This window comes from Saccostrea echinata, unplaced genomic scaffold (genome assembly GCF_033153115.1).
Source record: "Saccostrea echinata isolate AGI-Se365-2 ecotype Australia unplaced genomic scaffold, CSIRO_AGI_Sech_v1 ptg000028l, whole genome shotgun sequence".
Taxonomy (NCBI): Eukaryota; Metazoa; Mollusca; class Bivalvia; order Ostreida; family Ostreidae; genus Saccostrea; species Saccostrea echinata.
Genome location: NW_026889777.1, coordinates 12,214,842 through 12,231,981, shown reverse-complemented (window position 1 = coordinate 12,231,981; position 17,140 = coordinate 12,214,842). Strand labels below are relative to the sequence as shown.

Below are 17,140 nucleotides of genomic sequence, written 5' to 3'. Positions count from 1 at the left end.
GTATCTGGACGTTGACAGGAGTGTCCTGATTATGACAATGTACAGAAACTGGACTACCTGGACAGAGTGTTCTGTGAGACACTGAGACTGTACCCCTCAGCTGCCAGGTATCACAATATAGATTCATCATTACTAATATCAATACATACAGGTTGTATTAAATTTCTTTATTATGTGTAGTAGAGACAAGACACATTAAAAACAATATCGAGTTAGGGAGAGGGTATTCTTTGATACTTCATTATTTATTTCAACGGAAATTTGTGAGAAAATGGGGAGGGGGGCATTTATTTTTACTCTTTCTAAACTTAGCACATACTTTTGCATTACAGAACTAACCGACTTGCTGAGAAGGACATCGTTATTGAGAATTACACAATTCCCAAGGGCACCGATATTTCTTTCCCCATATACAGCATACACAGGGACCCCAAGTACTGGGAGGATCCCGAGAAATTTGACCCAGACAGGTGAGGAAACAGGTCTATATGAAAACCAATCTTTTATAATTCGATGTCGACGAATTTAAAAATAAATGATGAATTGAATAAACAAGAGGCCCAAGGGCCATAACGGTCACTTGCGTATAATACCACAATTTAGAGCATCCAAGTATAACCTGAAACTGATAGATGAAGCTGTGTTACCTAAGAGAAAGAGAAATAAGATTATCAGGATCAACGAAATACTTAGTCTTGTACTCATACGTTCTACTTGCCCACATTTATCACTACCACCGAGCAAACTATTATCAAAATAATAGTCCTTCAATACTGTATTTGTTACCCGCGTGGCGCAGTGGTTAGAGCGTTCGCTCTAAAGTCGCGGAGTAAGAAGTTGATCCTTACGTAGCGGGTTCGAATCCCACTGTGGAACGTGGAGACCGGTCCTTCGGATGAGATCCTATAAACCGAGGTCCCGTGTCGCAGTGGGTGCTGGCACAAAAAAGATCCCTCACCACTCAATGGCCCTATGTGCCGAGTATAGGTAAAAAAAATTTGCAGCTCTCCACCGGCAAGTGGTGGCATCCCAATATGAGTGAAAATTATCGATTGGGACGTTAAACAATAAACAAAAAATACTTTATTTAATCCCATATTTTTACCTCTCAGTTGACCTCTTTTGGTCTTTGAAAAACAATTAATAAAATGAGTTATTTTTGTCTCCTTTTTTTAGCTCACCTGAGCCGAAGGCTCAAGTGAGCTTTTCTGATCACATTTTGTCCGTCGTCCGTCTGTCCGTCTGTCTGTCTGTCCGCCCGTCCGTCCGTCTGTAAACTTTTCACATTTTCGACTTCTTCTCCAGAACCACTCGGCCAATTTCAACCAAACTTGCCACAAAGCATCTTTGGGTTAAGGGGATTCAAGTTTGTTCAAATGAAGGGTTACACCCTCTTTCAAGGGGAGATAATTAAGAATTAGTAAAAATTTGGTGGTATCTTTTAAAAATCTTCTTCTCAAGAACCACTGGGCTGTAAAAGTTGAAACTTATGTGAGACCTTCATTACATAGTGTAAATTTAAGTTTGTTCAAATCATGACCCCCCGGGGTAGGGTGGGGCCACATGGGGGATCAAATTTTTACATAGGAATATAAAGGAATAAATCTTTAAAAACCTTCTTCTCTAGAACAACAAAGCAACAATTAGCCATATTGATATGGAATCATCCTCAGGTAGTGCAGATTCAATTTTGTTCAAATCATGACCCCCGGGGGTAGGGTGGGGTCACAATGGGGGATCAAAGTTTTACATAGAAATATATAGGAAAAACCTTGAAATTGTTTTTCTCAAAAACAACAAAGCCACAATTAGTCATATTGATAAGGAATCATCTTCAGGTAGTGTAGATTCAAGGTTGTACAAATCATGACCCCCGGGAGGGGGGGTAAGGGGGATCAAAATTTTACATAGGAATTTATAGAAAAAAATCTTTAAAAATCTTTTTCTCAAGAACAACAAAGCCACAATTAGTCATATTGATAAGGAATCATCCTCAGGTAGTGTAGATTAAAGTTTGTACAAATCATGATTCCCAGGGGTAGGGTGGGGCCACAATGGGGGATCAAAGTTTTACATAGAAATATATAGAAAAAAATCTTTAAAAATCTTCTTCTCAAGAACAACGAAGTCACAATTAGTCATATTGATGTGGATTCATCCTCAGGTAGTGTAGATTCAAGTTTGTATCCAGTCATGACCCCTGGGGGTAGGGTGGGGCCACAATGGGCGATCGAAGTTTTACATAGGAATATACAGAAAAAAAACTTGATAAATCTTCTTCTCAAGAACAGCAAAGCCTTGTTAAGTCATATTGATATGGAAGCATTCTCAGATAGTGTAGATTTAACCTTGTTCGAATCATGACCCACAGGGTTAGGGTTGGGCCACAATGGGGGATAAAAGTTTTACATTGGAGTATATAGGAAAAAACTTTAAAAATCTTCTTCTCAAGAACAGCAAAGTCATGTTTTGTCATATTGATATGGAAGCATCCTCAGTTAGTGTAGATTCAAGTTTGTTCAAATCATGATCCCTGGGGGTAGGGTGGGGCCACAATGAGGGATCATAGTTTTACATAGGAATATATAGGGGGAAAAACTTGAAAAATCTTCTCAAGAACAGCAAAGCCATGTTTTGTCATATTGATGTGGAAGCATCTTCAGGTAGTGTAGATTCAAGCTTGTTCAAATCATAACCCCCAGGGGTAGGGTGGGGCCACAATGTGGGATCAAATTTTCACATAGGAATATATAGGAAAAAATCTTTTCAACAACAGAAAAGCCATGTTTAGTCATATTGATATGGAAGAATCCTCAGGTAGTATAGATTCAAGTTTGTTCAAGGGGGGGGGGGGAGGGAGGGTCCACAATGGGTGATCAAATTCTTAACAAGGGAATATATAGGAAAAAAATCTTTAAAAATCTTCTGCTCAAGAACAGCAAAGCCATTTGTTATATTGATATGGAATCATCCTCAGGTAGTTCAAAATCCAAGCCCCCCCCTTTTAAACTTTTCAATACTGAAGTGATTTGTGCTTTTTCCTAGCCATTGTGCTCAGGTGAGCGATGTGGCCCACGGACCTCTTGTTTACTATTATTTAAGTCTACCTTATCATTAAAAACTATGAAAGTACTCTTTGTATGGGGAAAATATGCATGGATTTTACAACTGTGGTAGAGGGCTTAATAATTATTACAATCATGACAATCTGACTGTTTGATGTCCAGGAGTAAAGAAGAAGAATTTTTAAAGATAGAACTAATTTTTTTTTCTGTTTTAATCCCACTCCTAAGGCCCCAGGGGGCAAGGACCATGGAATTCACAATTTTGTTCCCCTTTACTCATAGATGCAATATGCCAAAGATGGTTAAAATCGGTTCAACAGTTCAAGAAAAGAACCCGATAATATTAAAATGTTAACGCAAGATGGACGACATATGTCCTCGCCGACGGACGAAAACAGATACAATAGGTCAACTGAGTGCATGATTCATGTGACCTAAAAAGTGGAAAAAGAGCTAGCTTCACTTAATGCATAAAATGGCACTGTCCTTATACCAATTAATTGACAATCACCCTAGCCTTTGTCTATGCAAAATAAAGTAGAGGCTTTGTGCATTCGTTTCCCATAACAAAGTTTCTTTTGAGGGTCCAGATATTGGAAAACAGGCTTTGTGAAATTGCAATGATCTTGAATTTTGTAGAAAACGGGTATATTTGAGTACCTTCAGCAAATAATTAAAAATGAGCATACTCCTTGATCCAAAAAATAAAACATCTTATAATCTTCAGAAATAGATCTTTCATTTATAATTGCATATTTTTGATCAGAGGTCGTGGTCTTTGTTAAGTATTGAAAAATACTTAAACTTATGGCCATTTTTAAAGGAATTTTCAGGAGATAGAAAAAATACCCATTTCGTGATGTCATAATGCATTGACTAAAGGGAAAATTACGTCAATTACAATAAATAAACAGCCCCCATGAGTGATATTTGATACAATGTCAGCCAAAACTTAACAGTTTTGGTTTTTAGAAATTCACAGGGCTGAAAAGGTCCTAAATGAACCTTGCTCCTACCCTCGAATGAATTTTATTTTGAATACAGCCTTGAAATATTTTAATACCCCTGCAAACGAAGTTTGAAGGGCAAATAGGAATCTTTTTGTCCGTCTATCCCTGCAATTGTACTTGATACAAAGACTGCTTATGTCTTTAGGATGTATTTTGACCTTGTAACAAGTTCAAAGTCACTGGCAAAAAAGTGCATAATTCATGCCAGGACCATAGCTCTATAGCAAAGAAACATTGGAAGTTGATAATTGAGGCAAAGATTGCTTATGATTTAAGATTCTGTCATGATCTTGATCTAAGGTCATTTGGGCAAGCCCAATGTCAGTTGCAGAAAGACTTCAAAGATTACATGTAAGCTTAGGGTATTCCATAATTTTGACCTAACATCAATTTGGCAAGGTCAAGGTCACTAGCAGAGAGTAAAATTCATGTCCGGTCCATAGTTTTCTAATAAAGAAACATTGCAAGTTCACACAAAGAAGGTATTTCATTTTCATGAAACCAGGTCATTTTGGCAAGCTTTGAAAAAAATGTAGTTGGGCACCTAAAAAAAATTAGGAACGGGAGATTTAATTTTGCGAGCTTGCTCAAAGTACTCAAGTTATACTAAATCATAAGTATCAAAGCAAATAATTTTTATTCCAAATTACAGCTGCTTAATACATTGATTGTAAATGCTACGTATATATGCAGTAGTTTTTCATGATTCTGCAAAAACATTTAAGTTTTTCAAACATGAATTTTAATCTAATTTTTTTCAAGGTTTACTCCGGAAAACAAAGCTAAGAGACATTCTTATGCCTATCTCCCGTTTGGACATGGACCGCGCAGCTGCATAGGCATGCGCCTCGCCCAGGTGGAGATGAAGTTTGCAATGACCTACATTCTTCAACATTACAGATTCAAAACTTGTGCGGAAACAGAGGTAGAGACTTTATATACAATGGTCTATCATGAATATGGATTCAATTCCAACCAAAAAAAAAAAAATTACAATCTTTATTGTCTTGCATCAGAGACATATATATATATATATATATATATATATATATATATATATATATATATATATATATATATATATATATATATATATATATAAATCTATGTCTCTGCTTGCATTATATGCTGACAGTAATGTAGCTTGGGAGGTTTATTCTTTGTCGAAAACATTTTTTACGGGTGGAAATTTTCTTTAGGTGTGTACAATTTGCATGTATATGTACAGTGTAATATATCAATTAAAGTGTTCATACTCTCTTAAACCCTTTTCTAACGAACAAATTTTAACAATTAAGTCAAATTTAATTCTGATATTAATTATCACTTTTCAGATTCCACTGACGATATCTAAAGCAGGACTACTAAAGCCAGAAAATGGTGTCAAACTACTGCTGGAACCCAGAGCTTGAACATCAGAAACGTTCATATTCATACAGTAAATAGCAAACATAAGTGTGTCTTAAAACGGATAAAAGTATATCTTGTATACTTTACAATACTAGTACATGTATCATATAAATAGAACATTCCTTTTTAGCAACATAAAATGATGCTGTATTTTTTCTAAGTATTTTGAATGTTTAGTATTCAAACTATATAGCCAAAGGTTCCTATGAAGATAATAAAAATGTGAAAAGTTTAACATTATTATATAGTTTTATACTTTAATATACTTATATGTAGCATAGTGATGAAAAAAAGAAACCTAAACTTGAATATGTTTTCTTTACATTGGTACAACATTAAAATAAAGTTTGATGTCATATCGTCAGTATTGTTATTACTCTAGAAACTTTCAATATCAACACATATAAAATAAACTTTCATGGAAAGGAATTTTCATCATCATTTTTCTTTTGACAAATAATTCAAACTTTGTTAAACTCAATAAAAATATTATATAAATCAAAGTCAATGGACTATGATGACAGTTTGAAAATTTACTGGGAGGTAGATGGCGATCATTACTGTCATTCACGTCCTTTCTTATCTTTAACTTCTTTCATTTCTTTTGTTGAAAGCGTATTCTATTCGTGTTCAATGAAACTGTGATGGTTTGACATTGCAGCATCCACAAAGGAAGTAAATAGTTAAATACCTTAATTCTTTGAAAATCTTTTATTTTGCTCCTGGGTATTTAGCAGATAAACTAAGTACATGGTTATGATAAACAAGGGTGCCTCTTTCAAAATTTTAAAATTTATGGACCTTGAGTCAGGGGTTCTGGTGTTAGGGCGGGGATCTATTGATCATTTACTGAAAATGTATGATTTCTTTAAAAGGTCTTCTTCTCTACCCCTGGGTATTTAGCAGACAAACTAATTACATGGTCATTTTGAAAAAGGATTCAGACTTGTCAAAAACCTTTCAAAGTATTTCCACAATGAGGAGTCCAAGGAAAGCACAGAATTTTCAAAGTAGAAAAATTATCAATATTTTAAATTTTAAAAGTCTTTTATTAGTGCATTTTCTATTTAAAATTAAATAATTCATATACGTCCTTATCTCTCACATTCCCATGTCGGGGGAGGGGGTACCTCTTGTGAACCCTTTTTAGAAAATCATAAATGAATAAATCAATAAAAGTTTACGGAGGGGGACTTTAATTTATACTACCCCAGGAGGCTTCCATATCAATATTACTAATCATGGCTTTGCTGTTCTTGAGCAGAAGAATTTTTAAAGAATTTTTCCGTATGTATATGTATTCCTATGTAAAACTCTGATCGCTCATTGTGGCCTCACTCTACCCACCCTAAATTTGAACAAATTTGAATGTACGCTACCTCAAGATGATTCCTATGTAAAATTGTGACCCTCTGATGTGCCCCAAACCCTTGGGGGTCATAATTTGAACACGCTTGATTCTACAATACTTAAGGTTGCTTCTGTATAGATATAACTAATTATGGCTTAGTTGTTTTTGAGAAGAAAATTTTTAAAGATATTTCTTATGTAAATGTACGATCAGGTTCTTACAAGGGTATATAGGTTTTTCCCCTTACTCTGAGTTAATGGTTGGAATGATTATTAAGACAGCTCTGTCTGAGGGTAAAACACACAGTATTGATTTTTTTCTCTTATCTTGAGACGAAGACTGGGGACTGTACTACTTGCACCGTGTTTCTCTCCTAGCTTCCTATCGATAGATAAGAACCTGGTGTCCAATCTTCTTCAGATTTACTGCATCCAGATCTTAATATCAATTCCCTAGGATACTTGCCACTGGTGCTCATTTTATACTTTTATTCTTTTATTTTGCTCTTACCCTAAACTTCTTTATTACCGCTCCAACGACCAACTTCTTCAGCTAGCTTCTGAATTCCTGATTTTCCCAAAACTTTGCGTTATATACCATTTGGCTAGTCCATTTTAAGAGTTGTCAGGTCATTCCAATATATGAAGTATTCAATGCGTTTAACCATTACACCTTAATATTCCCGTGTAAAACTTTGACCCACGGTTGTGGCCCCGTTCCTTCTCCAGGGGTCATGATTTGAATAACTGATCTACACTATCTGAGGATACTTCGATATAAATATAACTAATAATGGTTAAACTGTTCTTGAGACGAATTTTTTTAAAAGATATTTCCTATATATTCCTATGTGAACTTTGGTCCCCTGTTGTGGCCCTGCCCTACTCCCAAGGGTCATGATTGGAACAAACTTGAACCTACAATACCTCTATAATAATGTGACTAATCATGGATTTGCTGTTCTTGAGAAGAAGATTTTTAATGACATTTCCTGTATATTCCTCTGAAAAACTTTGACCGCCTCTTGTGGCCCCGCCCTACTCCCTGGTGTTATTATATGAACATAATTGAATCTAGTGTATGTAATGAACCTTTCACATAAGTTTCATCTTTTCCTGTCCAGTGGTTCTTGAGAAGAAAATTTTTAAAAAGATGCCACCAAATTTTCATGAATTCAGGAGTCAGAAGTACAACAAAATTCTTTTGTAGTTATTAATGAACTATATCTATCATATAATAGTAAATTGCAGAAATGTTTGATACTGTTAGTAGTTGAATTCATGATGTCTATCTACACTATCAACAAATTTCAGACAATTGTGGACATTTTACTATCAATTTACAACATAGTTTTTTTTAAATCACTAAATATGTTTTTAAATATATATTACAAAAGCAAAAAACTATATTTTGACGTCAAGAAAGTATGAAAAACTTGCCGTAAATGATAAAAATATATAAAATCATTGAAGTGCTTGGAAAACTTTGAATAAGTTATTGTGTGTTATAATTTTGAAAGCGATGTTTCTTAAACAAAAAAGAATCCCTATCAGCTGTCAGGAGTGCAACAAAATATGGTTAAATAGGATCACTTTAAAATCTATATTTTTTTTTTAAAGAAAGCATATATTTTTTTTTGGGCTTAGATTTGAAAAATTGACCAAATAGACCAAAAAAAAGGGGGGGGATTTATTGTATCATATTTCTTTCATATTAAAACTTTACAGACCAAAATTCAGATAATTAATGTAGAATAACAATAAAAAGCCAAATTTTTCAAATACACGAGAGAAAAAAAAATCAGTCAAGCTTTAGATGTAATCATTTATATCCTTGACACAAGTCTGAAGGCTAAAAATTATAATTTCTTTTGAATATGTATTTTTAAAAAGTCTTTTAGGATGTAGCAATATTTTTTCTTATTACAAATGAAATTACATACATACTCTGAATTTTTTTTTATGGAATTGTCTATTCTATTGTCACTTAAGAAATTTTTAACTAAAATGTAATTAAAGTATGAGGACAACATGTTATGTGAAACTGAATTTATGAAAAAAAAAAATCAGTATGCCGTTGATCATTTCTTTTCCCAAATTCCGCCTGTTATTAAAATTGATCAACTTGAAAACCTAAAATGAATATAAGTTTACCTAAAAATGTTCATAGAAATCACATAGGTATCCTCCTTGAATGACAAAATCAAAAGTGTTGCATATTACTGCATGTGAGATGATCATCTTACATTGTGATTTTATTTCAATATCTTTTAATTAAGATTATATCCTGGGATATGCAGCTATTGACCAATCAAATTGTAATCTCTAAAATTCTGGTCACTCATCACCCTACCACGTATCTTCCAGGATAGAAGTGAGTACAACTTTGTGAGTAACCCTATTCTGCCCTTCCTCCGCAATTTTTTGTAAAGTTAATATTGGTAAGCGTTTTTATACCCATTCGCACAATATTTCTGTCAAGTCTTATAAAATTTTTCAATTATCAGAAATTAGTATTGTCTCCATTTACAAAATTCGTTTATTTCTAATATTTATATTATGTGCCTGTTAAAATTATTTGACATTATTTATAATACATTTCAGAATTTCACTTGAGTCAACGAGTATGTTTTGATTGAAGATCAGGATCCTGAATTACAGATTTTATCTCTTATTGGTTGTGTTTCAGGTTCATGTTTTTTTTTTTAAATATCTTTTACAAAATGGAAGCGCAATATAATTATTGTTGCATCAACAGTGTATCAAACAGAAGTCAATTTGCCATAGATCGTCGAAACCAGTAAATGTACATCTACATGTAAAAATATGTATCGTATCTTGTTATCACATGAATTAATTATTTGATTATATAAAATTTCCATTAATTTTGAGGATATAAAGAATATATTACCATATCTTATTGAATTAATATACTAGTAATTATTATGATATAACATCTTTAAGACTTTTTAATGTTTAACATCATATTGAATGTGATGTTTATTTCTCATTTTGACAAAAAATTGTACTTTTTCAAACGTAAAATATTCTTAAATCATGTGCTTAACAAAGAGTATTAATATCCATTGAATATTTTCTCTTCCATTTCTTGATAATACATTGAAATACATTATTCCACCCACTTTCGCCACTTTTATTGAATAATTTATACAAATAAAGTATTTGTTTCTTTATACAAAGATGAACAACTGCAATCACTGAAAAAACAAACAAAAAACAATGCAAAAACACAAAAAATAACCTTTTACCGCAAACTACATGTAGGTATTTTTGGCAAAGTTATCAACTTTTCATCCAAGTACAGTAAAAGTTGCAAGGGACTAGCAATCTTGATCTGTTATAAATATTATTCATTATATATCACAGGTCGTATTTTGATTGACATATTTTATACCAAATGATAACTTTTTGCTTGTATAATAAATGACTGCAGAATATTCATTCCACCTGATCAATACATAGGGCTGAAAGCAGACGTGACCAGTCGACACTTCAATAAAAAGAAACATACACGTTTATGAGGATGTGTTCATCAGGTATAATATCATAGGTACAAATTTTTTCTTTCTTAAAATTAAGTTGCAATCTGACAGATTACTCAGTACAATAAAGCAATCGTTCTCTAAACGATCGTCAATAAAAACTACATGTTGTATCCTTCATTTTTTCATCAAAACTGTCTTTTAGAAATAAATAAATAATTAAAGAAATAAAGATATATATATATATATATATATATATATATATATATATATATATATATATATATATATATATATATATATATATATATATATATATATATATATATATATATATATATATATATTGATCAGATCAGGAACTTTTTTATGAAGTTTAAATTTCTTTTAAAAATAGAACAATTAAATACAGTTAAGATAAACTTAATCAATTTAAATGTGATCTTCCACAACACTGATATCTTGTTAAAAGATAAAATAACAATTTTCCATACGGATATTATCTTTTTCTTTGGGGACATTTCGGAGACAGTGGAGCCAGGACAATTAAAAACTTATACGTACTTTATGGAGACGTATATATTTTTTTTTATTTTTCCAGTATGAAAATCGAAACGAATTAGACCATGTACTCTTTACAACTATGGTAAACTTTGACAGAGGATGTAAATACTATCTGATTGTCATGTTTAATCGTAATTTTCTTTACTTATGTCTATTTGATATATCCTATTGACTTCTTTTTAGAATAGGTTTTTTGGTTAACCTTAAGTAACCTACATTATAGGAGTTAACACTACTGAACACTTGGTTCGTCATGGACTTTCGTTCTAAATTTTATATGTACATTTAATGAAATATTCTGTTCTGTAAAACGGACCCCAGATCTTTTATTAATGTAATTTTACAATTCTATACAATTCTTTTTTCTGCATAAACAATTTGCTATTAAATCAGTTCTGCTGCATATTTCAGGTAGAAGGACCTTCTTAATGATTATTAATGATAAGAGAGATAACTTCTCAACTAAATAATCATTAAGTGTCCAATAATTTGTATTTCCAGAATTTAGAAATGACGATCATCGTAAAGTCAGCTCATCGAAAACCGATTTCAGACGCAAAAATTTATTTCTATACTCATGCAATTATTTTTGATAGGTTTTTTTTTTTAAATTTTTTTTTTATATATTTAATGTAAGTTGTTTCTAACCGTAACAAATTGTGCTGTTTCTATCCGTTCTAAACAATTTGAAAACTGCTGCAGTAATTTTTCAAATACCTTACGCAGAATTAAAAAAAAATAGATTCAATTTTTACAAGCACAGGTAACAATATGATATTCTCACTTTAAAAAGCAGCGTTTTCTTTTGTTTTCTATTATGAATTTGATATATGTTTTAAACCTCAAATCAAATCTTTAATTCCATGTTGTGATAATAAACTATTGCTCATTCTATTCACTGTATCAAATTTTCTTCATATCATGACAAGACAAAAAAAATCATTTTGTAAATGTAAGCACTGCGTTATACTTCATATTATTTCAGTTTTCCATCGTCAACTTTCCTTATTTATGTAATAATATTACGCCATCACCTACATATGGTGTTTATCTCTTATTTGATACTCAAGAGCATGCTCTGAGTATCAATTTTTAAAATGAGGCAGGCTACTGACAGATAAGTTGATGTTACAGGGATTTCAATGACCTTTTCTGTGGGCTTCAACTCGACATAGATATATCGACGACGTATTATCAATTAATAACGGTTACTTCCATTCATATGTCGACTCGATTTATCCCAGTGAACTCGAAATAGACACAGAGTCTGCACATATGATTCATATTTGGATGTTTACTGACTATAGACGATAGGGGCCAACTTACAACTGAAAAATGTATGACAAACGAGATGACTGTAGCTTTTCCATTGTCAACTTTTCTTATTTATATAGTAATATTTCACCGTTGGGTGCATATGGTTATTATGTGACACTTGCTATCTTGACCTTGTTAGCAAATATAACCTAGCATTGGGTTGTATTTTGACTTACATATTTCATGCCAATTTTTAGGCCAATGTTATTTACTTAGGTTGACTAATGATCGAATACTCCGTCTACCTGGTCAAAACATAAGTTCACGGTGGGTGTGGCCGGTGGTCAAAACATAAGTTCACGGTGGGTGTGGCCGGTGGACAGGGCATGCTTACTCCTTTTAGGCACCTGATCCCACCTTTGGAATTTCCGGAGGTACATGTTTAGTGCTCTGTTCACAGATTTGCATTGTTTGTTTGTTTGTTTGTTTTTTTACACATCAATCACTGTTCGTTATTTTTACCTTTTGATTAAGAGATTTGTTGTCTTTCTCTAAGATGTGTGTTTTTTCTGCTTAAATTGAATACATACTTATATATATATGTATATATAAATATATATATATATATATATATATATATATATATATATATATATATATATATATATATATATATATATATATATATATATATATATATAAGTATGTATTCAATTTAAGCAGAAATTCATATTTTGCAAGTTTTTGCATATTAGACAATTTCTGAAATGTAGTCTCTGAAAATAGAGAACGGTATCAAAATCTTTCTAGAAATAGGATGTAATATATATATATATATATATATATATATTACATCCTATTTCTAGAAAGATTTTGATACCGTTCTCTATTTTCAGAGACTACATTTCAGAAATTGTGTTATATGCAAAAACTTGCAAAATATGAATTTCAAGTGTATTTTGTTGCAGTAGGAGAACTGTCTAAAAGAAGTAATTTTTAAAAAATGGAGAATATAAGGTATCTTTATTGTCTTTTCTCAAACCAGCGACTTAGTTGGTTATCATTTAAGGCCAGTCCTGTGTTGAATTTGATTCAAAACAGATTCTACAAATCAACTCAGTAAGTCATCTTTAAAATATATTTTGAAACATTGCAGTCGATATTGAATTGGAATTAATAATGTTATCAGGTTATATAAAATGCTGAAGAACAGCTTGGCAAAGTTGACGAATGCCTTGGTGTTTTCCTGGAAGTCAATCATTGATGATCTCGAGATCCAGTTTTGACACCGAATAAACACCAAGTGCCCTAAAGAAAATGACATTTGTAAAAGATCGTAATATTAATGTTATTTTCAATTGTTAGAGTATTCAAATAAAGGTACATATATTCGATTTCATATAGCAGAAAAGACCTTGATTAGGACTATAGAAGAAAGAAAGAATTTGTTAAACTATATTTGCCAAATCCTTGGGTTATTGTTGAAGACTTTCGGAAAATATTGAAGGCTGAGGCATTAATAAAGAATAGAATTTAACCTAGCTGGAATCCATATATTAAGTCTTATTCTGCACTAAGTTCACAAACAGTGACATGTGGGTATTAAAGAAAATATTCACAACGCGAGAATTTAAAATTCAAGTTGCAAACCAAACACTTACTACACGTACTTTTTGTCTTTGATTAACATACCTACTTCGTAAAGTATGCTGATTTCACATATAAGTACAAATTTATCAATAAGTTGAGATTAGTGCAAAGCATGAAATTCGTTGCAAAAAATTAAACCTTTTAAAGTATTTTTCACAATAATGAGTCAAAGGAAAGCACAAAATTTGCGAAGAAGAGAAGGTATTAATACCTTTATTTTAAAATTCGCATACAGAGCTAAAAAGAAAAATACAGGCATTGCAAGATACCCAGGAGTGGTACGTACTACAATTTCTTTAATTTTTAGTGCATTCCCTATTCAAAATAAATTAATTTCGTTGATACGAAATCAAAGATGAATTATAAGACACGAACTGTTTTTGTTGAGCGATGATGGTGATGATTGCTGCACGGCGCGGTGATGGGCAACACAATAAATGCAAAGAATAGAAGAAAAAACCATTGTGTCATTCGAAGCTGTAGCATAAACAGATTGAACGAGTTCTTCCAACTCTTATTTATCACTTTTGGCATAGTATTCATTGACCTCATAACGATTTAATTTCATATCTTAAACGCTCCCATGTCTGGGGTACCTCTTGTTAATCCTTTTATAAAATCACAAATTATTCATCAATACAAAAAAACGATGAAAATAAAAATGAAAGATAATAACAATTAGTTCTTAAAAATAAAGTTTTAAATAAATTTCACTCACATTTTTAGTACATGTTTTGGAATTATTCCACAGAACCAATAAAAACAATGTCTCATTTCTCCATGTGCATTTTCTAACAAAACCACAAACAAACAAATGATAATAAGGTTTTAATATCTAAATCAAGAAATTGTTTATCACATTTACTTTTCACAGGAAGACTACTTTTAAATCACTAATTTTCGTGGGAGCTTAATTTTCCATTTTTTTTCATGATTTGGGAAGACCCTCAAATTCAAGTTTTCCAAGAAATTTTAAAATTTCAAATCACAGTAACATTTTTACTTCTTCAATAAAGAGTTCGATTCCCCAGGAATCAATAGATATTAAAAATGTTTTTATCTGTCAAAATAATATTGATTTTATGGGTTTACAGGTATAATAATATTTCTTAAATAATTTTCATTTAATAATAAAAAAAAGTCAGTTTCAAAAACGATTTAAAGTATTTGAAAGTAGCTAGAATTTAAGTTCGCTTATTTTGATTATAAAACCGTTCTGAAAGAGAGATGGAAAGGAGGTTAACACAACAACAGAATCTATATGATGTGGAATCCATTGGTCTGCAATTGGTAAAAAGTTCTTAAAACTTTTAACTGGCATGTCATAAAAAACCGGAATAATGCAGAAGGTGAGAAAACGTAAATCTAACAGGTGAAGATGACGAACAGTGATCTATCTAATAAATCCAGTAAACAAATCTGTAAACAGGGCAAAAGCACTGACACTTGGAAACACCAGAGGTGGGATTAGGTGCCCAAGAGGAGTAGGTATCCCCTGTCGACCGACCACACCCGCCGTGAGCCCTATGCATTGATCAAATAATAGTCAAATTTAGTATAAAAGCAATAACCTAACAAATGGTATTAAACATGTCTTACAAAACACGACCCAAAAATGAGCTGTATTAACAAACAAAGTCATTATAACGACCGTAGAATTTGCAAAAAGCTGATCTAAATCGGGGTTTTTGAAATCCTTGTGATATCAGCTTATTTGTCAGTAGTTTGCCTTGTGGTTTAAATATTGATCGTACTCAAAGCATGCACTTGAATCAATTTGGAAACATAAACACCGTATGCAGGTGATATCGATGTTGGAATATTACTACATAAATAAAGAGAAGTTGACGATAGAAAAGCGGAAATTCGTCCCGTTTGTCATACAATTTAGTTATTGACTATTATAATCTATAGTTAGCAAAACATCCATATGAAATAGATGTGGCAGACTCTGTGGTTTCTTTTATTTCGATTTCACTTAGCTGCAGATCTGTATTTCGCTGGTCTGAAAACTTCCACAACACAACAACGAGCTACAAACCTGCAACTAGAGTTCACAGGGATATAGCGAGTCGACATTTGAATGAAAGTAAATTGTTAATTGATAAAATGTCGTCGACATATTTAAATGTTGTGTGGAGGGCGACAGTCTTCTTTTTGTTTAGAGGTTTTTGAATAAATTCTACTTAATAGGAATATAAAAACAGGTAGGCTTATAAAGGAGCTCAATTTGTGCCCATCAAAATTCCAACAAATTGATTGAAAACCTGGTCTCTAAAGACTACAGAGATATTGTGAATGAGGAACTCTATCAGCTTTTTAATATTAGCTTCAGAGTATATTATATGTAGAATCAGAATAATTTTAACAAAGTAATTTTGTAGATGACCAATCACAAGATATAAAAACTTGCGAGTTCCATTCTCATTGAGAAAGCAGCTGTCTATAATGTCAAAAAGCCAAGATTAAAACTAGACTTTCCAACTGTAAAGTATTGAAATTACCTACTTTTAAGTTAGAATTTAAGGAGAAAAAAATCCAGCGTGGCAGAAATATTCCATAATTTCGTCCTTCATAGTTTTGGTATTAAATACTGATACTTAAAGTATTTCAAAATTCAAATTATATATTTGAAAAAAAAAAAAAAACATTCTTCAAAAAAAAAAAAACAAAAGGAGGATTGTTATTTACATGGGAAAAAAATAAATAAAAATAAATAAATAAATAAATAAAAATAATTTTATTTAAAAAAATTGCAAAATGGCAACAGAAAATGACCTTTGGGTATCTGGTACTTCCTTCCCCTCTTCCTTCCCTCCCCTTCACACTTCATGATTTTGAAACAATACACAAGACATCAGATGCAAAGTACACTTGTTACAATAAAGTTTTGCAATTTAAGAAATTCAAAACTACTAGTATCTATAACAATCTAGATTGCTATACATAGTTTTGAATTTCTTAAATTGCAAAACTTTAACTTAACACACTCATTATATTTTTTTCTGTAGCAAGTATTTTCTTACTGTGAAATATGCATTTCCTAAACAGCTAAATTGTAAAGTTATTTACCCGTTAATAGTTTCGATTCTAAAGACTATAGTTAATCATTTGAAGTATAGTTAGGACTTGTTTCCAACAGTCCTAGCACCTCTAAAGGTTTCTTGATGGTTTAATTTTTATTTATAATTCCTAATAAGGACAATCTCTACTAAACTAATGTCAAAATTAAGGATTAGCACGAACATTTTCTATTACTTAATAAGGCAATTTCTCACACTGTGCAGAAAATAAACAGGTCTTTCTATTGGACTTTTGCGAGAAGCGCTGA

General features: G+C 31.8%; 1 protein-coding gene across 1 annotated transcript in view; it reads left to right on the top strand.

Annotated features, from left to right (window-relative positions):
• The window catches only part of LOC133194128 (cytochrome P450 3A11-like), a 29,529-nt gene extending 23,680 nt beyond the window's left edge, over positions 1-5,849 (top strand). Inside the window, exons 11-14 of the mRNA XM_061330103.1 lie at positions 19-107; positions 333-470; positions 4,838-5,000; positions 5,410-5,849. Of these exons, the coding sequence (XP_061186087.1) occupies positions 19-107; positions 333-470; positions 4,838-5,000; positions 5,410-5,487 (468 nt within the window). The 3' untranslated portion in view covers positions 5,488-5,849. The remainder of the gene's footprint in view (positions 1-18; positions 108-332; positions 471-4,837; positions 5,001-5,409) is intronic.
• Positions 5,850-17,140: the final 11,291 nt, after the last annotated feature.